A 24,306-nucleotide genomic window follows, 5' to 3' on the forward strand; every position below is an offset into this window, starting at 1 on the left:
TCATACAACTCATTACCGCCTACTAATCCTCTCACAACATACAGTCCCACTACCAGCTAACCCCCATAGAATGCATAACCATAAGTAACCAGAGGTGAGATAGCCACCCGAACAGATGGTCCTACTCTAGAGCCACAACCAAACAAGGAATAAGCAAGAGATCCTAGACCAAGAGTTCTCAGGCTATCCTACATAACCACGGACAGTCCCTAAGGGCACTCCATAGATGATAACCAGCAAGCACATATAACATATAGTTCTATAGGTTAATACCACATAACAGCATACTCGATACCAGAACACAGATGTAATAGTTTACTACAAAATAGCAACATCAATACCATAACACCGATCTAACAGATCACTACAACATAGCAGCATACTAAATATTAACAATCCAAGGAATGCATGGATGTACATTCTTAGCGGTGAGATAGTCACCCGGACAGGTGATCCTACTCTAGAACCACAACCAAACAAGGAACAAGTAAGAGAGCTTAGATCAAGAGTCATTAGTCTATCCTAAATTACTATTTACGGTCCCTAGGGCATCCCTCTACTAGCAGATAACCAAAACTAGTGGGTCGGCATTGGTGCATTCAACCCATGGGTATAAGGAGGCGAAACTCTCCTCGATATGTGTGTAGATAACCACTATACCAATGAAGGACTCTACCAGCTTCAACTCACTTCCAATTACCTACAGGAAGATACTTTAGTCAATACCCGATCACCAGTTATAGGCACTGGTAACAGTGACTACCCTACATGAAATGACGATTAGCATTTCACATAAAATGATGATTAGGGTTAAGTAAGAGCACTTAACCCATTAAGGACTTAATCACCTAAGGGTAGGTTTGATTAATTTTTGACTTAGTCATTCTCGGATGTATTAATAATCCAATCAATAGTCCAAATACGTGCCCGATCATTGTCCAAAATAGAGCTTCTCGATTCTAGGGTTTTTCACATAAAATGATAACTAGGGTTAGTGTTCCACACATAACCCTTCAAGGACTTAATCCATTAAGCTCACTATTGCATTAAGTTAATTGTGGGGGCATTATTAAGTATTATTTCGAGTTTAATTAATAACTTTAATGCGAGTCCCAACCAACTCCAAAATTAGGGTTTCATGACAGTAGGGTTTTTTGAAACCTAATTAGGGTTTCCAACTCCTTAAGCTAGATGATTAGTGAATTATTTAAATATATATGTTTAATAAATCGGGCACCGCTCACTACCATCTCGGGCAATGGTGGACAGCGGCGTTCCATGGCGGCAGCCACCACCTCACGGTGGTGATGGTGGTTTCTGAGTCAAAATCCGACAACAAGCACCCAATACTTCATTTTATCCAAAAAAAAGCACATACACACACATTAAATCAGGCACATTGCCACCCAACACATCGGTTGGTGGTGGCAGAAGGCAGTAGCAACGTGGCAGCCACCATGGTCGGTTGCCATGGTGGTTCTTCTCGTCGGTTCATCCAGCCATACAACAACCACACAATTCCACACACTGAAACTTGCACACAGACGCAACACAGCCACCCACACGATGGCAGATGGAGGTCGGAGATGACAGCCACCACCTCACGGTGGTGGTGATGGATGATCTCTTGGTTCTCGGCCAAGCAAACACATAAACACACGACTTGTACTGGAAAATGCACCCACACACATGAAGTCACATACACATAACCCGGTAACACACACTCAATACTCAATCACCCTCGCGGAAATGTGTGGCGCTTGGACTACATGGCGGTATCGAGACAGCCTTTAGAGTGGCAACGACGACGTTGCAACAAAATAGAACGGAGAGGAGAGGAGAGGAGATGTGATTCCTCACCAAGAGCCGTAACAGCGATTGACACCGTCGTGTTTCTTTTGTTCCGACAGTGTCCTTCATCTTCAACGACAGTGGCACAGCGACGGAGGAGCTCGGTGGCGACGCAATCCAACTGCGATAACAACAGCGTGACGGACGACGGCTTGGAGGAATGCAAGAGCGGCGATGGAGAAAAATAGCAACAACAGCCATGATATTGGCCTTCAATCCCGTCGTCAGAGTTGTAATGGTGGTCGTTCGGTGGTTCCAACTTTACTAGTAGAGGTGGCGGCGGTTGAAGGTGAGGGGGAGGTATTACGGTGGCGATCGTATCTTTATTAGGGTTAGGGTTTGGGTTACATGAACCTTAAAAACGGGAGGGGGAAGGAACGGGTTTCAAATCCCGTCATGAAAAGAAACTTCGATACATTTTTACAAGTTTGGTCTCTGACTCCACAAATTAGTTCAGATAAGGTCCAATATTTACACTACAGCCCCTGCTTTAAAAAAAATACTATTCAATACAAGTCCATATGTTACCATTTAACCCTCAACATCCAGATAATATAACATTTAACTCCTGAGGCTAACACTGATAAATTATTACGGACTTAAGGATAAAAATAAAATATAAAATACATCTCGAGGTTTTATGGATTATTATTTATTTATTTTATTATTATTATTATTATTATTATTATTATTAATATATATATATATATATATATATATATATATATATATATATATATATATTAAAGATGTGAAAAGTTTTAACAGTTTACTGTAGGAGATTTGGCAACAATGGTCCCTGTATTATTGTTAGTCTTAGTTGACAAAATTGCAAAAATGGTCCCCGTGGTTGGCAAAATTCTGCAGTTTTGGTCCAAAACGAAATGTTGGTGCACCACTGGTCCAAAATTGGATCTTTCTATTGTTTTTGGTCCTTGTCAACATAAAAAGACTATTATACCCTTATATTTGTTTTTTTTTATTTTTTTATATTTATTCAAATGTTTTTCATTAATTAAATTGAGAAAAATCTCTCTCTCTCTCTCTCGTTACATGATTCATTAGAGGAAGAAATAAGGCATGTTCATCATCTCTCCCTCTCCACAACCTGCAACTAAAAACAAAAACATATGAACATCGTCTTCTTTGAGAGGAAAACGAGATTGTGTGAGAGATAGAGATGCAGAGAAATGGGTCCAGGAAAAGAAAACGGTTGCAAAGGAAGACTCGATTCACTCTTTCTCTTCCACCACCATCTCCGTTCTCTGATCATATCAACCACCATCTATCCACCGCCATCTCCATACAAATTCAGTCTCACCATCATCACCTTCATCCATTATCAGTTTTTTTTTTTTTCATAAATCTCAATCATTCAAGAATCACCATCGAGATTAGTCTAACATAAACAAGAATGAATCAACATCATGTGAGGTAGAATTGATTAACAAATTGTAAAGCAAATCGTGAATGATAAAACAGATAACGTGATACCTATTCAACCATTTTAGAACCTGATTCAGCATACCAAAACCCCCACCATCTCAATCAATTTCGAGAATCATCATCGATTATCAACCCAACAACTTATCATTACCATTATTCCTCTTGATAAACCATCTCCCAAGACACCTTAATCACCCACAATCGAACACCTTCCTTCACCCCTTTCCCGAACCACCAAACAACCCTTAAATCGGATCCTTGAGAGCTGTGATCAAAAATACATATACACACCTATTAATCGAGCGATTAAGGTTTACTGGGTTTAAAGTGGTTGACTTGACAGATTTGAAATCGATTTCGTCCCCTGATATGCATTCAACTTCTCAATCGATTTCAAAAAGTGTGTGTGTGTGTTTGAATCCTTACTAAAGCGATGATGAGCTAAGAATTCTTCTAAATATGCAGATTGTTGTTTTAGAGGGAGAAAGAGACGAAATAGGGACAAAGAGGAGTGAATGAGATGAGAAGTGAAGATTTAGGTATTGTGGGATGGTAAGCTGAAAATGTGATTTGATGGAGAAACTGATGAAGAAGATAAACTGATAAAGAAACCGATGAAGTGAAGATTTGGTTTTTTTTAGAGAGAGAGAAAGAGAGAAAAAGAGAGAGGGGGGAGGGTGGTATTATTTTCTTTTTATTTTTTAATGAAAATAGTAATAAAAAGTTAAAAATAAATAAAAAAGAATCATTAAAGGGCATATTCGTCATTTCAGGTTGGGTTTGGACTAAAAACACACAAAATGTCAACCATAGGGACCAAAACCACACAAGGTATCTAAAATTGGACCAGTGGTGCACCAACATTTCTTTTTGGACCAAATCTGCAGAATTTTGCCAACCACAGGGACTATTTTTGCAATTTTTTCTATATTGTTGGAAAGTTTATTTATGACAAAATTGCAAAAATGGTCCATGTGGTTTCTTATTTTATGTGGTTATGGTCCAAACGTTTGAAAAGTTGCAGATTTGGTCCTTTTCAACAAGTTTTATTGTGTTTTGGTCCCTCATCCGTTAAGTTTAACTGGTTGGCTGTTAACTTTTTTAAAATGACAATTTTACCATCAGGGACCATTTTCGCAGTTTTGTCTTTTACCATACCATAAGGACCATTTTTGCATAAGTTCTTTTTTATTTTGTTGAAGTATTATATCTTAATAAATATTATTTTTAATATATAATATTATATATTAATAAATAATTTTTTATGGGATTATTAATTTATTATAGTTGTTTTTTTGGGGGAACCACTATAGTTGATTTTTTTTAAAATTTTTTTGTTTGAGTAATTCTTTTTATTGAGTTATTATATATAAATACATATAGTTTTTAATATATATAATTTATATCATAATAAATATTATATTATTGGATTATTAATTTCTTTTAGTTAATATTTTTAATTCTTTTTTTAATTATTTTTATTGGATTATTTCTTTTATTTCTTTTAATTTATTATTTTCTTCATATACTAAATATTGTTTTATTGGATTATTAATTTATTTTAGTTAATTCTTTTAAAAAAAATCGACGTAATTATTTTTTATTGAATTATTGTATATCAATACATATAGTTTTTAATATATAATATTTATATCATAATAAATATTATATTATTGTATTATTATTATCTTCTAGTTAATTTTTATAATTTCTTTTTTTTTTAAACTATTTTTTGTTGGATTATTACTTTTAATTTATTATTTTCTTCATATACTAAATATTATTTTATCGGATTATAATAGTAGTTCTTGTTAATTTTATTGGTTCCACCATAAAGTCATGGGATACGTAAAATCGTGGTCTCTCATCATCAAAATCATTAGGATCGTTGCCAAACACTTTCATTTTATATAGCTTATGATGAGAAACCATTGGGAAAATACCACCACCATCACTCGGTCACCACCAACACTTATAAATGTTATTGGGGTTTGTTGCGCATTATGTGGGATATGAAGGATTCCATTGGATTATGAAGAGGTTGTCGCAGGTGGCTACCAACAACGATGGGTGGAATAGGGTATAATATATATGGAACCTCCGATGAAGGTGTTTGGAGGTGATCCTGCTAATTTTTGACGATGATAATCGACACTTTTACATATTTCGGCGACTTTGTGGTGAAACTAATAAATTTAAAAACAGTTAATAGTATACATTCAAATTAAAATAATAATCCAATAAGATAATATTTATTATATTAAAAAAATAGTAAATTAAAAGTAATATTTCAATAAATTAATAATTCAAAAAAATTACAAAAATTAATAATCCAATAATGTATTATTTACTATGATGTAAATATTATATATTAAAAATAATATTTGTTGATATATAATAATCTAATAAAAAAGAATTGCTCCAACTAAATGAAATTATAAAAAGAGTCAACTAAAAGAAATTAATAATCCAATAAAATATTGTTTCGTCATATGTAATAATCCCATAATATAATATTTATTATGATATAAATATTATATATTAAAAACTATATGTACTGATACATAATAATTTAATAAAAAAGAATTACTTCAACAAAAAAAAATTAAAAAAAATAATTAGCTAAAATAAATTAATAATCCAATAAAACAACATTTAGTATATGAAGAAAATAATAAATTAAACGTAATAATACAATGAAAAATGTTTAAAAATTATAAAAATTAACTAAAAAAATTAATAATCCAATAATATAATGTTTATTACGATATAAATATTATATATTAAAAACTATATGTATTGATATATAATAATTTAATAAAAAAGAATTACTCTAACAATTTTTTTTAAAAAAAATCAACTAAAATAAATTAATAATTCAATAAAAAATATTTATTAATATATAACATTATATATTAAAAATAATATCTATTAATATATAATACTTTATTAAAATAAAAAAGAATATATGCAAAAATTGTCCTTATAGTATAGTAAAAGACAAAACTGTGAAAATGGTCCCTGGGGGTAAAATTGTCATTTTAAGGAACTTAACGGATGAGGGACCAAAACCACAACAAAACTTGTTGAAAAGGACTAAATCTGTAACTTTTCAAACGTTTGAACCATAACCACATAAAATAAGAAACCACATGGACCATTTTTGCCGTTTTGTCTTTATTTATTTGGGGGGTTTTGTGGAAAGTTAAATCCCAAACGGAATTATCATCAATTTGAGTCCACCGCCCCACTGCCCCAGACATCGTCAGATGTGTTCGTGTCAATTTCTATCGATTTCCATGTGTCTTCTTCCTGTTAAACTTTATTTTGTTTTCCCCGGTGATTCTCTTTCTTGGTGGTCATCTGCTTTCGTTTCTCTCGATTTGACTATGCTTCTTTCCCGTTCTCCTCAACCATGGTAACCGCCCCCACCTCTTTTATCACCGCCTCGGTTTCTTTCGTCCACCGATCGTCTCCTGCTTTTCTTCTCCACTCAGAGAGATCACAGAGTCGATCTCCACCGCATCTACCTTCTTGAAGGGCTACGAACGGAGGCCAGACATATCCACCATCACCGACTGTTGATCGACTTCCGATTCACTTTTCCGGCCGCTTAACTTTCCAGGCAACAAGATTTCTCAATCCTTTTCAACTATCCATCTAATTATCACGCTATCACGCTCATATAACGGAACCCTAGAATCGAGTAACATGTTATATCATTCATTCAATTAGTGCTTAAATATCGTCTCTCATCTTACGAATATTACTAGGTTTATACATCCAGGATTAGAATACAAATAGGTATGTTAATGGCACTTGATTATCGATAATCTCACGCGAACTAGACACAGGATACATGATCGGTGGATTGAAATTTCAAAGTCGATTTTTTATGTCTGTAACAAGAGTTGAGGATATCGACACCGGCAAAGAAGAGGTTAATGAGGGATTTCAAGAGGTCGCAGCAGGATCCTCCAGTGTAAGGTATGCTCATGAGCTCATCCCCTTCATTAATTTTTTTTATTTTTAATTTAGACTAATTTTTTATCTCTTTTTTGCATACACCCTTCCCAGTTCCCATTATAAAACCACCTTCTTTGTTTCTTTTTGTGTCTTTTTCAATTTTAGATCAGATCTTCTTAGAGCTTTCTATACAAAGATAACCACAAGTTTAAGTACAGTGATTTAAGTGACACCTTTTTTTCTTATCTGCATTTAACGTTTTTATCCCTTTTGGTCCTGCTTTTATAGGTGAGGGAACAGAGAGGTAGGATTGAGTGAGAAAATGACATTAGAAGTGATGATATAGCATTCTACTTTGACTACTCCGGTATGAAATTTTTTTTTTCGCATGTTTCGCTTGAGTATGTTTCTTGGTTGGATCCAAAACACTAACAATCTTCTTGGTTATTTTTCAGATATGGTTGACTTTCTTCCTTTCGATACCTACACAAAATCAAAATCCAAGACTCTATTCAAAGTGAAACCGTGGTGGTTCCTTAAAGCTTGAAATTGTTTTGGCATTATACAAGGGTTCACTATTCTTTTGTTTTTTCATGTTTTTGCATCAGCTTTAGTTGTTTTAGTTTACCAAAATAAAAAATTATAGTCACTTTGCTTATTTATTTGTATATGTTACCAAAGTTTTTCTTTGAGGGTAAATTTGTCATTATACTTAACTGTTTTGTTGATATGGTAAATCAATGCTTCTTTACTTATATCTTATTTGTGAACTTTTTGGTTTCACTATCTATTTAAGTTTCATAATATCTACATCTTTTGTTACAAATTTTCACAAGGTACTCGGTGGGATGAGAGGAATGACAGGTTTGCTATGGGAAATATCCTTACTTGATCCAAATGAGGTATTATATCTTCTATCTTCCCGTTGATGAACTTTTTATCTATTTTTAATCATTATAAGTTGTAAATAGTCAATGATATTGATATTAATATATATTTCATAAATAAATAATAATTCAAGGAATTTGGTTTCGGGGTCTCTCCATACCTGAATGCCAGAAAGTATTGCCAGCAGCAAAACCTGGTGTAGAGCCATTACCTGAGGGCCTTCTCTGGCTTCTTTTGACTAGAAAGGTAAACTCTTGAATGTTAATGTCTAATTTGTTTATTTTTATTTTATTTATAGACATTTTTTTGGTTTCAATATTCTTCATCAATAAGATCCCAACAATAGAACAAGTGAATGCTTTGTCCAAAGAATTACGCAGTCGTGCGACCATCCCAGGTAATGTAATGTAATTTCATTTCCTCTTAATTTAAATTTATAAAAAGTTAAACTTTTTATTTATTGGTGTATTTTGTTTATTGTTGCAGATCATGTGTATAAAGCCATCAATGCATTACCTATAACAGCTCATCCAATGACTCAGTTTACAACTGGTGTCATGGCTTTGCAGGTTAGTTTTTTCATGTAATCGTTTCTTTACAAAAAAAGGACAATTTGGCAGGAAATAGCAAATAGGAACATACTTTACACACCTTATATTTATATAAAATCATGTTGTTAGGTTAAACTAATATTATAAGCAATTAAGCAGTGTAACTTCTTTAATATACTCGACAATTTAACTACACTCCTTTTTTCACAGGTACAAAGTGAATTCGCAAAAGCTTATGAGAATGGAATCCATAAATCCAAGTGGGTTTCTTCTAATTCTTATATTTTCTTAAGGCACTTATTTTTAATGCAAAACATGATTTATATACATATTATTATGATTCAGGATACCGAGAGCCAACATTTGAGGACTCTCTTTCATTGATTGCTCAACTACCAGTTGTAATGTTTTGATGAATGTTGAATGCTATAATATGGACAAAAAAACCTGGTATATATGTTAGCCTAAAACCAATAAATATCAAGGGCAATTTTGGTATTTCCCAAAAGTGCTCCGTTTCTTTAATCCAATTATAGTTTAATACTGTTCTCCAACATTCTTCTATTTTGATACTTTTTTCATCTTCTATTATCAACCCGAACTTTTTAACATTCAGACTTTCGCCACATGTTTCTAAATAGTTGCTAAATTCAACATTTTTTCTTTATTCTTTGTTATTTCGTTTACCATATTCTTTTGCTCTTTATTTTTTCTAAAAAGAATGACTTGATCTATTACCGAAAGTGTGTGTATTGTTGATTTGTAGGTATACGATTACTAATACCCAACTGACTTTAGAAAATTGTATTGAAACATTGTCCATATTTTTATACTGCTTATGTTTGTTTTATAGGGTCTTCGTATTGGCCATAACCTTAGCCATTGCTTTATTTAATATTCGAGAGGTAATACTTTACTTTTTTTAACAGGGTGTTGCTGCCGCACTTGCTATTTACTTTGCAACACAAAGGGGTCATTATATTATAGCATACTACAACATATTTGTGTATCTGTAAATGGGCGAAACGTAGACAATAGCAACATATTTTACTGTAGCTACCAATTAGAAAGTTGTATTATAGTTCCACACAAAAGCGACACCTTCCGACCCCCGCAATGCGGGGGTTACCTTTCTAATTATTATTATTATTATTTATTTAACGGAATGTTGCATCATAACTCCATCTATAAACCTCCAAAATACTTGTTTTTTTTCATTGGGAATTACACATCCAAAGCTTTCCAAGCGTATAAATACATAACTTTTTTGTCTTTAGAATCGTTCTAGATTTCACGTTGAAGTTAGTCCAAATTTTTTTTTTTTGACCACCGAATATTTTTCGTATATTGGACATCGTATGGCAAAAACATCATAATTCCCTCTAAAAACATAAAAAGACTTGCATTTTTTTCCATTGAAAACTACACATCAGAGTTTTCCAAGCATATAAAATACATGACTTTTTGACTTCTGGATCATTTCATACTTTTTGTTTAAGTAGGTCCAAAAATATTTTTCAAGCCACTAAATAATTTTTTTTACACAGGACAGGCCGTAGAAAACTGTCATATCCCCTTCTACAAAACTCCAAAAAAAACTTGCCAAACTACACATTCAGAACTTTCCAAACATATAGCATATATCATTTTTTGACTTCTGGATCGTTCCATATTTCTCGTTGAAGTTAGTCCGATTTTTTTTTCCCAAACCACCAAAGATGTTCTTGTACATTGGACATCTTTTGACAAAAACGTCATAAGTCCCTCTATAAAACTCCAAAATACTTGCTATTACTATCCACCAAAAAAACTTGTGGCAAAAACGTCATAACGTCATTTATAGGGTTCCAAGAGACTTCTTGTTTTTTTTGTTGGGTTTTGAGCATAACATCATTCATATGGTGTACATGCAACCCTAATTGCTTTGGATCTAGGTTTTTCTAATTTGAACATACAATTATGAATACCAAAAAAATAACCCTATGACTAGCATACATACATCAAAAATCACATATGATTAGGGTTGGAATCTTTACCTTTCTTGTTATGTTGTAATAACAAGTTTAATCATTCTTGTTCTTGACTTCTAAAAACATAGTGCCCCAAGTGTTGCACCTCTAATGGAGTCACAAACACCCAATGCAAGAAGATGACTTAGGAGAGAGGTGAAATCGGCCAGCGAAACTCAAGGAAGCATAGATCCGATTTCCTCATGTATAAGGATCTATTTATAGTTGAGGCTATTAGGGTTTTAAGGTGGAAACCCTAATTTCCTTGCTTAGGCCTTAAGCAATTCATGGAACCCTTCTAGAAGGCCCCTTGGACAAAACCCTTATGGGCTTCCCATAGATTTCATCCAATCTCTTCTATTAGGAGTCCATAGCCCAACTAGCAACTAATAGTTAATTGCAATATCAGTCCCCTTAAGTTAATCAGTCTCTTTTGATCACAAAATTAATTCCAAACTAATTTCTGATCAATACTAATTAGATAATATGATTTCCAAATAATATATTAATCTTGTAATATATTAATAAAACTATTTTGAGTACCAATTTATTATTCACATAATAAATTATACTCTCTCTCCTCTTGTCATCCAATCAAGTTGCATGCGTGAAGGCAACCCAAAAGGACCATGCTCATAATCAAATCAAGTACATAACAAAAATAGTTATGGGTTTAGACACCTAATCCAATAGTCTCATACTTGGATAAGTCTAATAACTATTATTGCATACGACTTCAGAATCTGATTAGCAATCGTAGCTTGCAAAAGCCGCTATCGAAATCTGATCTTATCAGCAAAACGTCCATTAGATAAGGGATCATATATTCCTCCATTCTCAAGATATCATATAGACATAAGACATGGACTATAATCATTCACTCTGTCTATGATTTGTTTCCCGATTTCCGATTTAAGACAACTGACAATAGACTTCAGTTGAACACATCAACTTAGTCCGGGCTTGGCCAACGCTTAGATGTCATAACTAAATCATCGACGGGCCCAAAAATATCAATTTTTATCCCACTTTCGGTAAAAGGAACGGATAAACTTCGAATCATATGCTTGCTCTATGTACACATCAAATCACACACAACAATATGTTTTATAACACCAAGTTACTGGTGCGTTTACATATTATCAATGTGCAACCAACTTGTAAACTGCAACTCATATCTCTCAGTTTCAAGAATATAAGATATTATCGTCTCACAATCACTTGTGATAAAATCCATGAAGTGATTCACATGATCGTGGGTTTAATCCAATACTCAAAGCTTATTTCAGGAGCACTCATGAACACTGCATCAAACTTTTTCTATGTCTAAATGCTTTAGACAAACTACAGTCGGATTCATGATAGTCTTACCTCATTACCTACTTCCAAAGTATGATTGACTGTGGATGTTTGAGTATCCTAGTTATTCTAGAAGTCAAAACATGCAAAGTGAAACACAAGAATAATCAAATCCAATATGGCCTCAAAACTTTTAAGTATAAATAAAACACTTATTATTTAATCACCATATTGATTACACATTATTCATTGTATAATGTTTCGAGTAATCAACTTAATACATGAATTGAAACAATAGTTATCCCATGCTCCAAGCATGCACACTATGTTTACTTATGATCCTTACTTTGTAAAATAGATCAACTGAAGACATTTCCAATGATGCCCATTTGACAATTGTCAATCCTTATTACAAGTGTAAGAATACCAAATTCTTGCCACTATTAGAACATGTTCGATTCTAACATTTTACCCAATGATCCTTTTGTAATTTCATAGCACCAAAGTCACCAGGACTTTCTCAATGAAATAACAAAGTGCTCTATTGTTGTTACAAGACAACTCCATAGGCATGAAGTTTCAACTTCAAAGTACATTCCTTTGAACATCCTTCTTGCATAAAATCTTCTAATCTACATAGATTCTTAATACCCAACTCCCATTACAGAAACATTTCCATATTTTCTAGTTGACAACACATTTTAAATAGAATCCTATCCATTCATAATAATGCCAATATGTTCCATTCAATACTTTACTTCCAACTGCCCACAAGCGACCAATCCTTAGATCACCATTTACAGTTGTTTAATTATTTTAGTCATATCCAGTTCTGGTCCTTTTCCCCCCTCTTAATGCCCTAGGCATTTGGAAAATCAGAATGATCGAATATTTCAGCATATGCAATCGATCCTATACCCGAAGCGTATGGAATACGATTCATAATGTCCTACATTAAGACATGATACTTTTCTAGTCTCCTGCTATAATATTTCCATATATAGAATTTCCTTATGTTGAATCTTTTCAACATAAGATTCATATATGTCCTTTGATTAAATTTGATTAAAATTTCTCGATCTAACCTTTTAGATTTGAAATGAAGTATAAATTTCTCTCCCCTAGGTATGGAAAAACAACTTTTCAACCTCTGCAACTTTGCGAATTGAAACTTTTGTTTTCTATAACTAATATTGCTAGCTCACAACACTTAACATAATAATCATGTTGCCACTAACATGATGATTATATCTTTACCAACATAACATTTATGTTCCCACTAGTTTTGACATGTACTCAAAAAACAGTTGGACTTCTAGAAATCAATACTTATTGACTTTCTTACCAAAGTTCATATTTCTGATACGTGATGCTTCGATAAGACTTTATCTAAGCTCATACACCTTTTATTAGAAATCTCATATGTGTGTCTAAACTATTTCAGAACTTATATCAATAAGTCCCACATGTTCAGACTAATTGTTAAATCTCACAATTCGAACTATGAAGAGCGATGTCGTAATCATAATCGAATTTGTGAATGCAATTTAAACAATTTCTATCTCCTTAAAATCTTCCTCGTGAAAGCGTTTCCTCACAATCATTTTCATGAATTGGAGAGAAACCTTGTCACTTTGATTTTTTGGTGTATGTGTTCCTATCCATGTGAATTTGTTATAACCATAATCATAAGAAAATGTTGCGGCAAATCCAAAACCATATGGACTGAACTTGTCCAATCTTAATTTCTTGCCACCTGGCGAACAAGGGCCTACCATGTCTTCCAAGTAGTTGAACAGCTCACCCATACAGATCAATGGACTTTCACCAATCAAGGTGCTTTGCCTTATGCAATCAATTGAGAACTCTTAGGACTCACATGCATAGTTAACTTAACTGGAATGACACAAAAATAAGAATATGCCAACACGATAGGTTATAAACCTCAGGTCGTGTGCTAGTGATAGACAATAGGTTTACTCTTGGTAAGTTCTTGAAATCTTTTTCAAGATCTTTAAGACTCCCTATGACCTCTTGACATATCTATTTTCAAGAAACATTCCTTGACAAACAAATATTCAAGAGTTAGTGTGGGTTCTTATCAAGACAAACACTTCACACATTTGGTCTTAGTTGGTCTTTGGCTTATCCAAGACATCAAAACTTACCAATTTCAAATGTGTAGGAGTACGAACATTCCTACTTCAGATTATGTCACTCAAGGTATTATCTTGGAGTATGACTCTAAGACTCAATTTTGGAACGAAGTATGAATCACTTATTGAATTAACCATTTCAACAATTCCTGATTCCTCTTCTTAGCCATATTAGTGTACTAAGGTGTCCTTAGAGGATCAATTGTGATACAGTTTCATAATCACTAAGTCACTCATAAAACACGATACTCAAGTACTCTCCCTTCTTTTTAGATTGGAGAAACTTTTATCTTTCTCCCTAATTGATTCTTCTTATTCGTTTTTCTTTACATTGAAACCTTTTCAACGATTAAGAATTACACTTAATATTGTAAGCATAACCATATTTACTAAACTTTTAGCAAATCATGAAGAATATTCTTATCGTTCTTTGTGGTGGACTTGACCAATGCACAAAAATGTGTACTAGATCCTTTAGTCCTTCACTTGACTCACATACTTATGTGAACAAGGAATTAGTCTTAATTTCCAAAATACGAAGGTTCCCATTCATCACACAATGCAAGTTGTATGATTCCATGTTTCTGTCCAATTGAAACTTTGGTGATGAGAATTCCTAATTTGGTAAATTTCCGATACTACCACAAATAACATAACTAAGAATCACATCCATTTTCAATATTGCTAACAATAGAAACATATAAACATCAATTTTCACAAAAGTCATTACAAGGATATATATATATATATATATATATATATATATATATATATATATATATATATGACAAAAATCAAAATTTATTTTATTTATAAAAAACGCGGAAAAAGTTGTCCTTACAATGCAATTACAAATGAAAACTATGTTACTAAATATTCTTAAGCAATCTATCATAACTCCTACGCAGCAGCTCAAAAAATCCGATCATCGAACCATGTGATCGAAATTCATCTTTTCGCGATCAAACTCAGCATACTTTTCCTTTAAGCTTCCTTTCTTTTCTTCGATCCTACAAAATATCAAAATGAAATCTTATCACATCATGTATTAAAAATCTACTAATATGAACTTAATAGAGTTAGATAGTGGATTTTACTTGAAGCAGAGGCATACATCTTGACTCTCCCATCCTTGCGATCTTTTAGGTAAATATGGCAGCTTCGCATCCAATGCCCCTTCTCTTGGCAATAGAAGCAAACAAACTCTTTTGGAATAGCACATAGGACAATTTCAGATGTAGCCTTTCTCTTTACCATCCGGCCAAACGGTTTGACCTTGGTCGATCCCTTTCCATTGGAAAGAGAAGACTTTTATGGACTCCCAGTGTTGCCATCATCAATGTCCATGGAAGTTTTGGAGGTTGATCTACCAGTCAAATTTGCTTTACCAGTGCGCATATTCATTGTTGATTCAGCAGCAATAAGCAAATAGGTAAGATCAATGATGGTCACGTCGTGGTCCATCATATAGTAATCTTTAATGAACTCACTATATTATTTGGGAAGTGATTGAAGAACCAAGTCAACATCCAGCTTCCTTGAGACTTCAACACCCAACATTCCCAATCTATCAATATGTAACTTCATATCCAAGACATGAGCACATACAGACTTTCCATCTTCGTGTTTGTTTTCCGTTAGGTCTTGAGTGACCTTGAACTTTTCAAGTCTTCGAACATGTGGGTCAGGGAGAATTATTAGAGGAGGTGGAGGAAGTGAAGCATGATTTCCATTTCCACGATCCAATCGTGGAACATCATCTTCATGTCTAAACTTTTTCCAAAGGATTCGGGAAGACCATAGTTGTTAGAATTTGACATCTACAAAATGGAAGAAATTAAAGTTAGTTGATTCAATCCTTAATATAACACCCAAATGAAATATTAAGGCTAGGACCCAACACAATATTCTACAATTCGGAAGAGGGATGTTGTAATCCAATTGCATAATAGTTGAAGGTAGGTAAATGACGATTTACTAATTTCCACCATAAAAAAAAGAAATGAAAAATTAGCTTTTAAACGAATTGAAAGTCCTAGATCTTTTAAGATTCATTGAAATTCCAAGTTGTATGATTCCAAGTTTCTGTCCAATTGAAACTTGGGCGATGAGAAACTTTCCCTATTTGGTAAATTCTTGACCTTTCCACAAATAACATAATTAAGAATCAAATCCATTATTGCTAATAATAGAAACTTACAAACACCAATTTTTCATACACTCCATTGCAAGGATAAATAAATAATATAAAATCAAAATGTATTTTATTGCGGAAAAATTAGTCCTTACAATGCAATTCAATTGAAAAACTATGTTAATACATATTTCTTAGCAATCTTATTCTAACTCCAAGTAGTAGCTCAAGATTCTAATCTTCAAGTAATGCGATCGAAATCCATTTCTTCACGATTAGATTCCGCTCACTTCTTCCCTTAAGCTTCCTCTCTTTTCTTTGATCCTACAAAACACCAAATGTAATCTTATCACATCATGTATTAAGAATCTAGAATAGGAACTTAAAAGAGTTGGTTAAAGGATTTTACCTAAAGCATAGCCATACGTTTTGACTCTCCCATCTCTTAGATCTCTTAGGTAAATAGGGCAGCTTCGTCTCCAATGCCCCTTCTCTTGGCAATAAAAGCAAATTGACTCTTTTGGAACAGTACACGGAACTACTTCTGACTTTTCCTTTCTCTTATGATCAAACTTTTCGATCATGGCATGCCTTTCGTTGTCATTACCTATATCCATAGAGGTCTGGAAGGCAGATCCACCAATCAACTTTGCTTTTTCAGTGCACCAAATCATTGTTGATTCAGCAGTAATAAGCATATAGGTGAGATCAATGAGGGTTACGTCATGGTTGATCATATAGTACTCTCTTACGAACTCACTATATGAGTTAGGAAGTGACTGAAGAACCCAGTCAACAGCCAGCTCCTCACAGACAACAGATCCCAACATTCTTAATCTATCAATGTGTGACTTCATCTCTAGGATGTCTGCACACACTGACTTTCCTTCTTCATGTGTACTTGCCAAAAGGGCTTGAGTGAGTTTGAACTTTTCAATCTTTTGAACTTGTGGGTTAGGGAGAACAATAGGAGGAGGTGGAGGAAGTAAAGCATGATCTCGTGTTCCTCAATCGAATCGTGGAATATCATCTTCATGTGAAAAGCTTGTTCCACGGGATTTAGGAAGACCATAGTTGTCATACTTTGACATCTACAAAACGGGAGAAAAATTAAATTCAAGTTAGTTGATTGATTGAGTCCTTAATAAATCACCCAAATGAGATATTAAGGCTAGGACCCAACACAATACTCTACAACTTAGAAAACGGATGTCGTAATCTAGTTGCAGAATATTTGAAGGTAAGTGAATGACGATTCACTAATTTCCACCATGAAAAACGAAAAAGAAATTTAAGTTTTAAATCTATTGAAAATTCCTAGATCTTTTGAGATTCATTGAACTTTTCAATGGCATGTTTAAATCTTGATATGCCCCTCTAGTTTGTGACTGGGATACCGAGGATCACAAAGCGGGTGTGAATAACCATGCAGACTTACATGGTGCCCCCACATGTTACAGTCACATATTCGGTGTGCCGGTTAACTACACACACTCCACCGAACTATGACAAACATTGAGTCACCCTTTGCTACCTTTGCTTAGAACCATTTAGTGTGTCGGTTAACCACACACACTCCACTAACGTCTTCGCAAGGGCACAAAGTGTAATTTCATGGAATTGCATCAATTCACTTTTGCCTAAAGTAACTAAGATTGGGAATTTGTAAAAGCATTTAGTTACTTTTGTACTTCATTATACTTATAATGGAAGGTTTCTGTCCTATCCTAACCGTTCGGCTAACGACCCTCCACTAATCAAGAGTGCAGTGGGCAAGAGTGGATACCCATTCAATCGCCATTTTATAGGCAATTTCCTTAAACACCCCTTATAGACCAACTTCGTGAATGAGGCCTGCTAACGGTAAGACTGACTTTTACTCACATATATATTAGACTTTTAATGTTATATATAGTATAGGGTGTATTTTACACTTTTAAAATACTAGGTGGTCAAATTTAATAATTATACACTTTAATTAATTAATAAAACCATAAGGGTGTGATTTGAACTTTTCAAAACAATACTAGGGTTTTAGAATTTAACATTTCTAAATTAAACTTTTAATCAACTTTTAAATTCCAAAACTTGAGGGAAAGTTTTAAAACATTTCAAAACATTAGGGTTTCAACTATTTAAATTTCAAAACAAAACCTTTAAGTTCAAATTTAAACCATAAAACTTACATGGGCACAATTGAAACTTTTTCACAATACAAGGATCAAATAACAAATAATAGAAATTAAACAATTAATTTTGTCATTATCTATATATGACCTAATTTCAATTTCTTGTAAGATAAGTTACCCAATTAATACAAATAATCAATCTTTAATCATATAAGGAAGTTATTATCTAATCAATTGGTAATTATCTCTTGTTTAATCAAGGATATACTCAAATATAAGATAAAATTCGAATATTAAAGACCCAAAACAGTTAAGGCAAGTATCCTCAAGTAAAAACAGCAAGAAATCCCGATATCTGCTCTTACTGACGCTCGAACTCGCCGAGTTCCTCTATGGACTCGCCGAGTAGGAGCAACTCGCCGAGTCCACATTGGAACTCGTCAAGTTCATCAGTCAGGGAGCCAAAAAACGATTTTTGAAGCTTGAACAAATAATCAAGGCATCAATACAATAGAAACCAATCAAGGCTCTGATACCACTGATGGGTTTTAGCCATAAGAACATCCTATGTGCTCATGCAAACCCTAATGCTTGGATCTAGGTTTCTCTATTGTACATGCAATTCATCCAAGACTTTAAACCCTAGTTCTAGCATACAATTAATCATATTAACATGTGGAAGGGTTTTTAAATCTTACCTTGATTGTTATGTAGCAATAACAATCTCAAATCCACCTTGTAATGACTTTAGAAAGCTTAGAGTCACAAGTGTCACTCCTTTAATGGGTCACAAACACCAAGAGCAATAGGATGAAGGATAAGGAGAGAGGAGGCTGCCCAAAACGTCCAGAAACCCTAGTGGAACTCTTAGCCACGTTTTTGGGGCTTAAGGGTACTATATATACATGTAGGCTATTAGAGTTTTCAACTAGGAAACCCTAATCTAACTGCTTAGGCCCTAAGCAGCCCATGGACCCTTTTAGAATATCCCTTGAACGATTTCTAATGGGTTTCCCCATAGAATTCATCCAACCTATTATTCCAAGGTGATCCATAGCCCAAATGCAATTATCTTATAATTACAGTTCCAGTCCCTTAAGTTTAATTAATCTCTTTTAGTCACAAAATTAATTATCAATTAATTCTTGACTAATATTAATTAAACAATATGATTTCTCCTTTAATATATTATTCTCATAATATATTAATAAATCATAATTAATCTTCTCTCTCCATAATTCATCCTATCAAGTTGCTTTGGTGAAGGAAACCCAAAAGGACCATACACCATCGGGTCAAGTACATACCAAAATAGTTATGGACGTAGACACTAATCCAACAAATTTTATATAGTATAAGGGTGTGTTTTATACATTTCAAATACTAAGTGGTTTAATCTATTAATAAATTATACTTTTAATTTGATTAAAATTAAACCATATTATTATGGATTTATTAATTCTCTATTTTAATTAAACACTTAATTAATTTAATAAAATCCATAAGGGTATAAATTTGAACTTTTCAAAACACTAGGGTTTTAGAATTTAATATTTCCAAATTAATACATTTTAATTAAATTTTAAATTCCAAAACTTGAGGACAAATTTTGAAACTTTTTCAAAATATTAGGGTTTAACTATTTAAATTTCAAAAACTAAAACTTTTAGTTTCAAATTTAAACTATAAAACCTAAAGGGTGTAATTTGAAACTTTTCAAACTTACTAGGTTAAATATTTGAATCAAAATAATCCTATATTATCCATATTTAACCAAATCCACCAATTTTGATAAGGATATCCATACCAATCTTAAAAAATTGAATTTAGGCAAGAAAAACGAGTTTTGGTAATAATCCTATTAAAACTCTAGCCAGAAAATCAAAAATCCCGACACCAGAACACTCAACTCGTCGAGTCCATTATGGAACTCGTCGAGTTCATGCAACTCGTCAAGTCCATACATGGACTCGGCGAGTCAGCCAGTCAGACAGCAAGTTTTTTCGATTTTCTGATCTTTAGCAGTTCACTTTTGCATCTATTCAATGGAAAAACGACCCAGACTTTGATACCACTGTTGGGTTTTGAGCATAACATCATTCCTATGGTGTACATGCAACTATAATTGCTTTGGATCTAGGTTTTTCTAATTTGAACATACAACTATGAATACCAAAGAAATAACCCTATGACTAGCATACATATATCGAAAATCACATATGATTAGGGTTAGAATCTTTGCCTCTCTTGTTATGTTGTAATAACAAGTTTAATCCTTCTTGATCTTGACTTCTGAAATCCTAGTGCCCTAAGTATTGCACCTCTAGTGGAGTCACAAACAACCAATGCAAAAAAGATAACTTAGGAGAGAGGTGAAATCGGCCAGGGAAACTCCAGGAAGCATAGATCCGATTTTCTCGTGTATAAGGGTCTATTTATAGTTGAGGCTATTAGGGTTTTAAGGTGGAAACCCTAATTTCCTTGCTTAGGCCTTAAGAAATCCATGGAACCCTTCTAGAAGGCCCCTTGGACAAAACCCTTATGGGCTTCCCATATATTTCGTCCAATCTCTTCTATTAGGAGTCCATAGCCAACTAGCAATTAACAGTTAATTGCAATATCAGTCCCTTTAAGTTAATCAGTCTCTTATGATCACCAAATTAATTCCAAATTACTTGCTTATCAATACTAATTAAATAATATGATTTCCAAATAATATATTAATCTTGTAATATATTAATAAAACCATTTGGAGTGCCAATTTATTATTCACATAATAAATTCTACTTTCTCTCTTCTTGACATCCTATCAAGTTGCATGAGTAAAGGCAACCCAAAAAGACCACGCTCAAAATCAAATCAAGTACATATCAAAAATAGTTATGGGCTTAGACACCTAATCCAACATGTTTTTCATTCGAAACTACACATCCAAGGCTTTCAAACATATAAAATACACAATTTTGTGACTTGTATATCATTCCAGACTTATTGTTGAATTTTGTTAAAAGAACACACAAATTTTAGAATGAAAAAATAAGCCTCAATTCTAAACAAAACCTCAACTATCTATACAACCTAACACATTAAAAAATTTATAAATAACTTATGTGCATAGAAGATTTCCAAAAACTTGGGAAACCCAAAAGCTTGTTGAAATTTGGATGTAATCTATCCAATGGATAGTTTATGGAAAAAACGTCATAACTCCCTCTACAAAATTTTAAACAACTTACCGTTTTTTGTTAGAAGCTACAGATCCAAAGCTTTCCAAACATGTAAATACACAATTTTTGGACTTCTGGTTCATTCCATATGTAACATCCGTATTTTCAGGTACATTATTTTGTATTTTAATCTTGATATTTATGGAGAGACTTGACGAGTTGAGGGTCCAACTCGCCGAGTCGAGTCGAGTTATTCACATGGAATTAATGAGTGGACTCGACGAGTCATAGAACCGCCTCGCCGAGTAGGTTCTGGGCATAGAAACCCTAATTTCCCGAGGTTAGGGCCTATATAAGGGAACTTATGCCCCCATTAACGCCTCACCAGTTACCCAACACCCCTGAGAGCAAACCCTATTCTCCAATAGAGCTAGAGAGTGAGTGAGGAGCTAATTTGAGTGGTTTTGTGCATCCTTTGAAGGAGATTTGGAGAGCTTTGTGTGTTTGATCAAGGAGGGGTTGTAGATCTAGAGTTCTCTAGTGGTTAGCTTTAGTGTAAAGGTAAAAAGCTCCTATCTTGACCTTTCCTTTGTGAGATCTTAGTTTAGGGAGATTTTGAGGGTTTTCTCCCATCCATTCTTGGCAATGAGTTAGTTGAGCATATCATGAGATTGAAACCATAGATATGGAATGTAGAAGGACTTGAGAGACCAAAGATCCAGGCTTTATTAAGCTAGAGTCTAGCTTTTGTGCATCTAGCCCTTGTGGGAGCATGTTTTGGCATTATGAGTCTTATATGCCATGTTTAAACGTAAAGCTTGCAACTTTACGTGACAATCGACCCTTACACTACAAGAAAAATACCCTTTAATGACGCGCAAACAATGACACTCGCTGATTTACGATACATATTTTTGTGTGCCCCTAAAAATAATGTCAACCTTCCAAAATTTGAAGAATAGAGGACACGTATTTTTGCGCGCGCCCTAAAATTAATGTCCAATAAAAAAAATAAAAAACACGGAGGGCACCTATAATAGAAAGGGCGTCCTCTACAAATGTCGCTTTATAATTTTTACTAAACGCGCGATTCTGGGACTCCTTGATAGGTAAGGGGGAAACTAAATCCCCAAAATTTTGAACACCCGCCTTCCTCTTCCTCTCTACTCTCTACACCCGCCAAATCGACTTCATTCTCTCCCTTCTTTCTCTCTGCAAACCCCTTCCTCTCCGATCGACATTCACTTCCTTCTATGTGCAAACCCTAATCAAACATAACACATTTGAAATAGTAATATCTTCTTTCACAAAATAGACGATTGACCGAAGAATGATTTTCTTTTGATGAATTCTACATCACCAACAACAATAGCTTCCATCATAATTTGTGTTTTCTTTCAGACTCCATCGTTACAACATCGCACCACAACACCATCCCTGAGCCACCACCACACTGCCTTCGCAACAGCCCAGAACCACCACTACACCACCACAGGTCTTTCAACAAACCCTAAAAAGTCGCAATCAGTTGTCTCTCTACAAATTTAAGAGTTTTGGTTATCGTGGATATTGTCGATGTTTCCTCTTCTACTATCAACTCTCTCAGTTGTCGCTGTTGGTATTGGTGGTGTGACGGTGTGGGTTGCCAGTGGCAGTGACTGGAGGCGTTGTGGTCTTCTGGTCTCGCAAATCGATTGCGTCGTCGCAGTTCAGTTTTACCGCTATCAGTTCCGATCAATTTAGTCTACGTAACGTCGCTCACCACCATGGTCCAAGCCACCGTTGCTCTCCACCACCGATTCTCTCTACAGGTCAGTTAACGTCTCTTATTTTAAATTACGATGCCGAACGCTTCCAAAAGTCATCATCCTCGGGGACAGCAGGTCAGTTGTTTTTGTTAAAATCTGGGTTTATTTTGGGGTTATCTGTGACATCCCCAAAAACACGTCCAGAAAAGACCGGTTTGTTTATGCTTTGTTTAAAAATCAGAGTAACATTTTAAATAAAAGTATTGCGGAATTTGTCCCAAAACAAAATATGATAAAGATTTATCAAAAGCATTTCCATAGAAATGTATTTCATTAAAAGACTTGGGATTTCATGTTCATACAGATCAAAAGCATAAACAGTACAATATAAGTCTTACTACATTATTTCATATCTACAGGCCTATATCCGTAATCCCTCGTCCAAACATCATAACTATGCTCAATCGCCACTACCTGTAATACATAAAACTGAGTGGGTCAGGCTTGGGATCCTGGTGAGCACATAGGGTTTTCAACCCACAATAAATAAGTTTATTAACTTCATTAAATTAAACAAACCCGATTACCCGTTCCCGTTATCCTCACATTACGTCCCTAAGCATCTATCATAAGGGACCTATCCTAAGGATTATCATCGGGACGGACACTACTGCTAAGGGGATTCCTCAGCAATAAATGTCCTTAAGGCAACCATGTAGGGGATGGAGTACATCTGGTGAGCACACAGTTCAAATAAACACACAGTTCGAATAAACACCTACAGGTTGCGAGCCTGCTAGTGTTCCACTGGACTGTCTAGAATAGTCCGTGGTCGTCATCTATACTCTGCTAGATGACTGGATCATCAATAACATCTATAACGAGGCCTCTCATCGTTTTATCTTGTCACACAACAACTATTACATCTACCCATGTTTTACCCAACACATTTTGTAGATATA

The 24,306-nt window shown here is 34.1% G+C and overlaps 1 protein-coding gene across 1 annotated transcript; it reads left to right on the forward strand.

The window, feature by feature from the left end:
* Positions 1 to 7,156: 7,156 nt before the first annotated feature.
* LOC145098432 (citrate synthase, mitochondrial-like) lies at positions 7,157 to 9,863 on the forward strand. Its single transcript, XM_079036069.1, has 9 exons — positions 7,157 to 7,284; positions 7,429 to 7,480; positions 7,945 to 7,995; positions 8,100 to 8,127; positions 8,285 to 8,397; positions 8,485 to 8,548; positions 8,638 to 8,720; positions 8,913 to 8,962; positions 9,632 to 9,863. The coding sequence occupies exons 1-9, from the start codon at positions 7,157 to 7,159 to the stop codon at positions 9,687 to 9,689; spliced, it is 627 nt and encodes a 208-aa protein (XP_078892195.1). The 3' UTR covers positions 9,690 to 9,863.
* The last annotated feature ends 14,443 nt before the right edge of the window (positions 9,864 to 24,306 follow it).

Source organism: Lactuca serriola, chromosome 4, assembly GCF_051521515.1.
Source record: "Lactuca serriola cultivar US96UC23 chromosome 4, Lser_US96UC23_V15, whole genome shotgun sequence".
Lineage (NCBI taxonomy): Eukaryota > Viridiplantae > Streptophyta > Magnoliopsida > Asterales > Asteraceae > Lactuca > Lactuca serriola.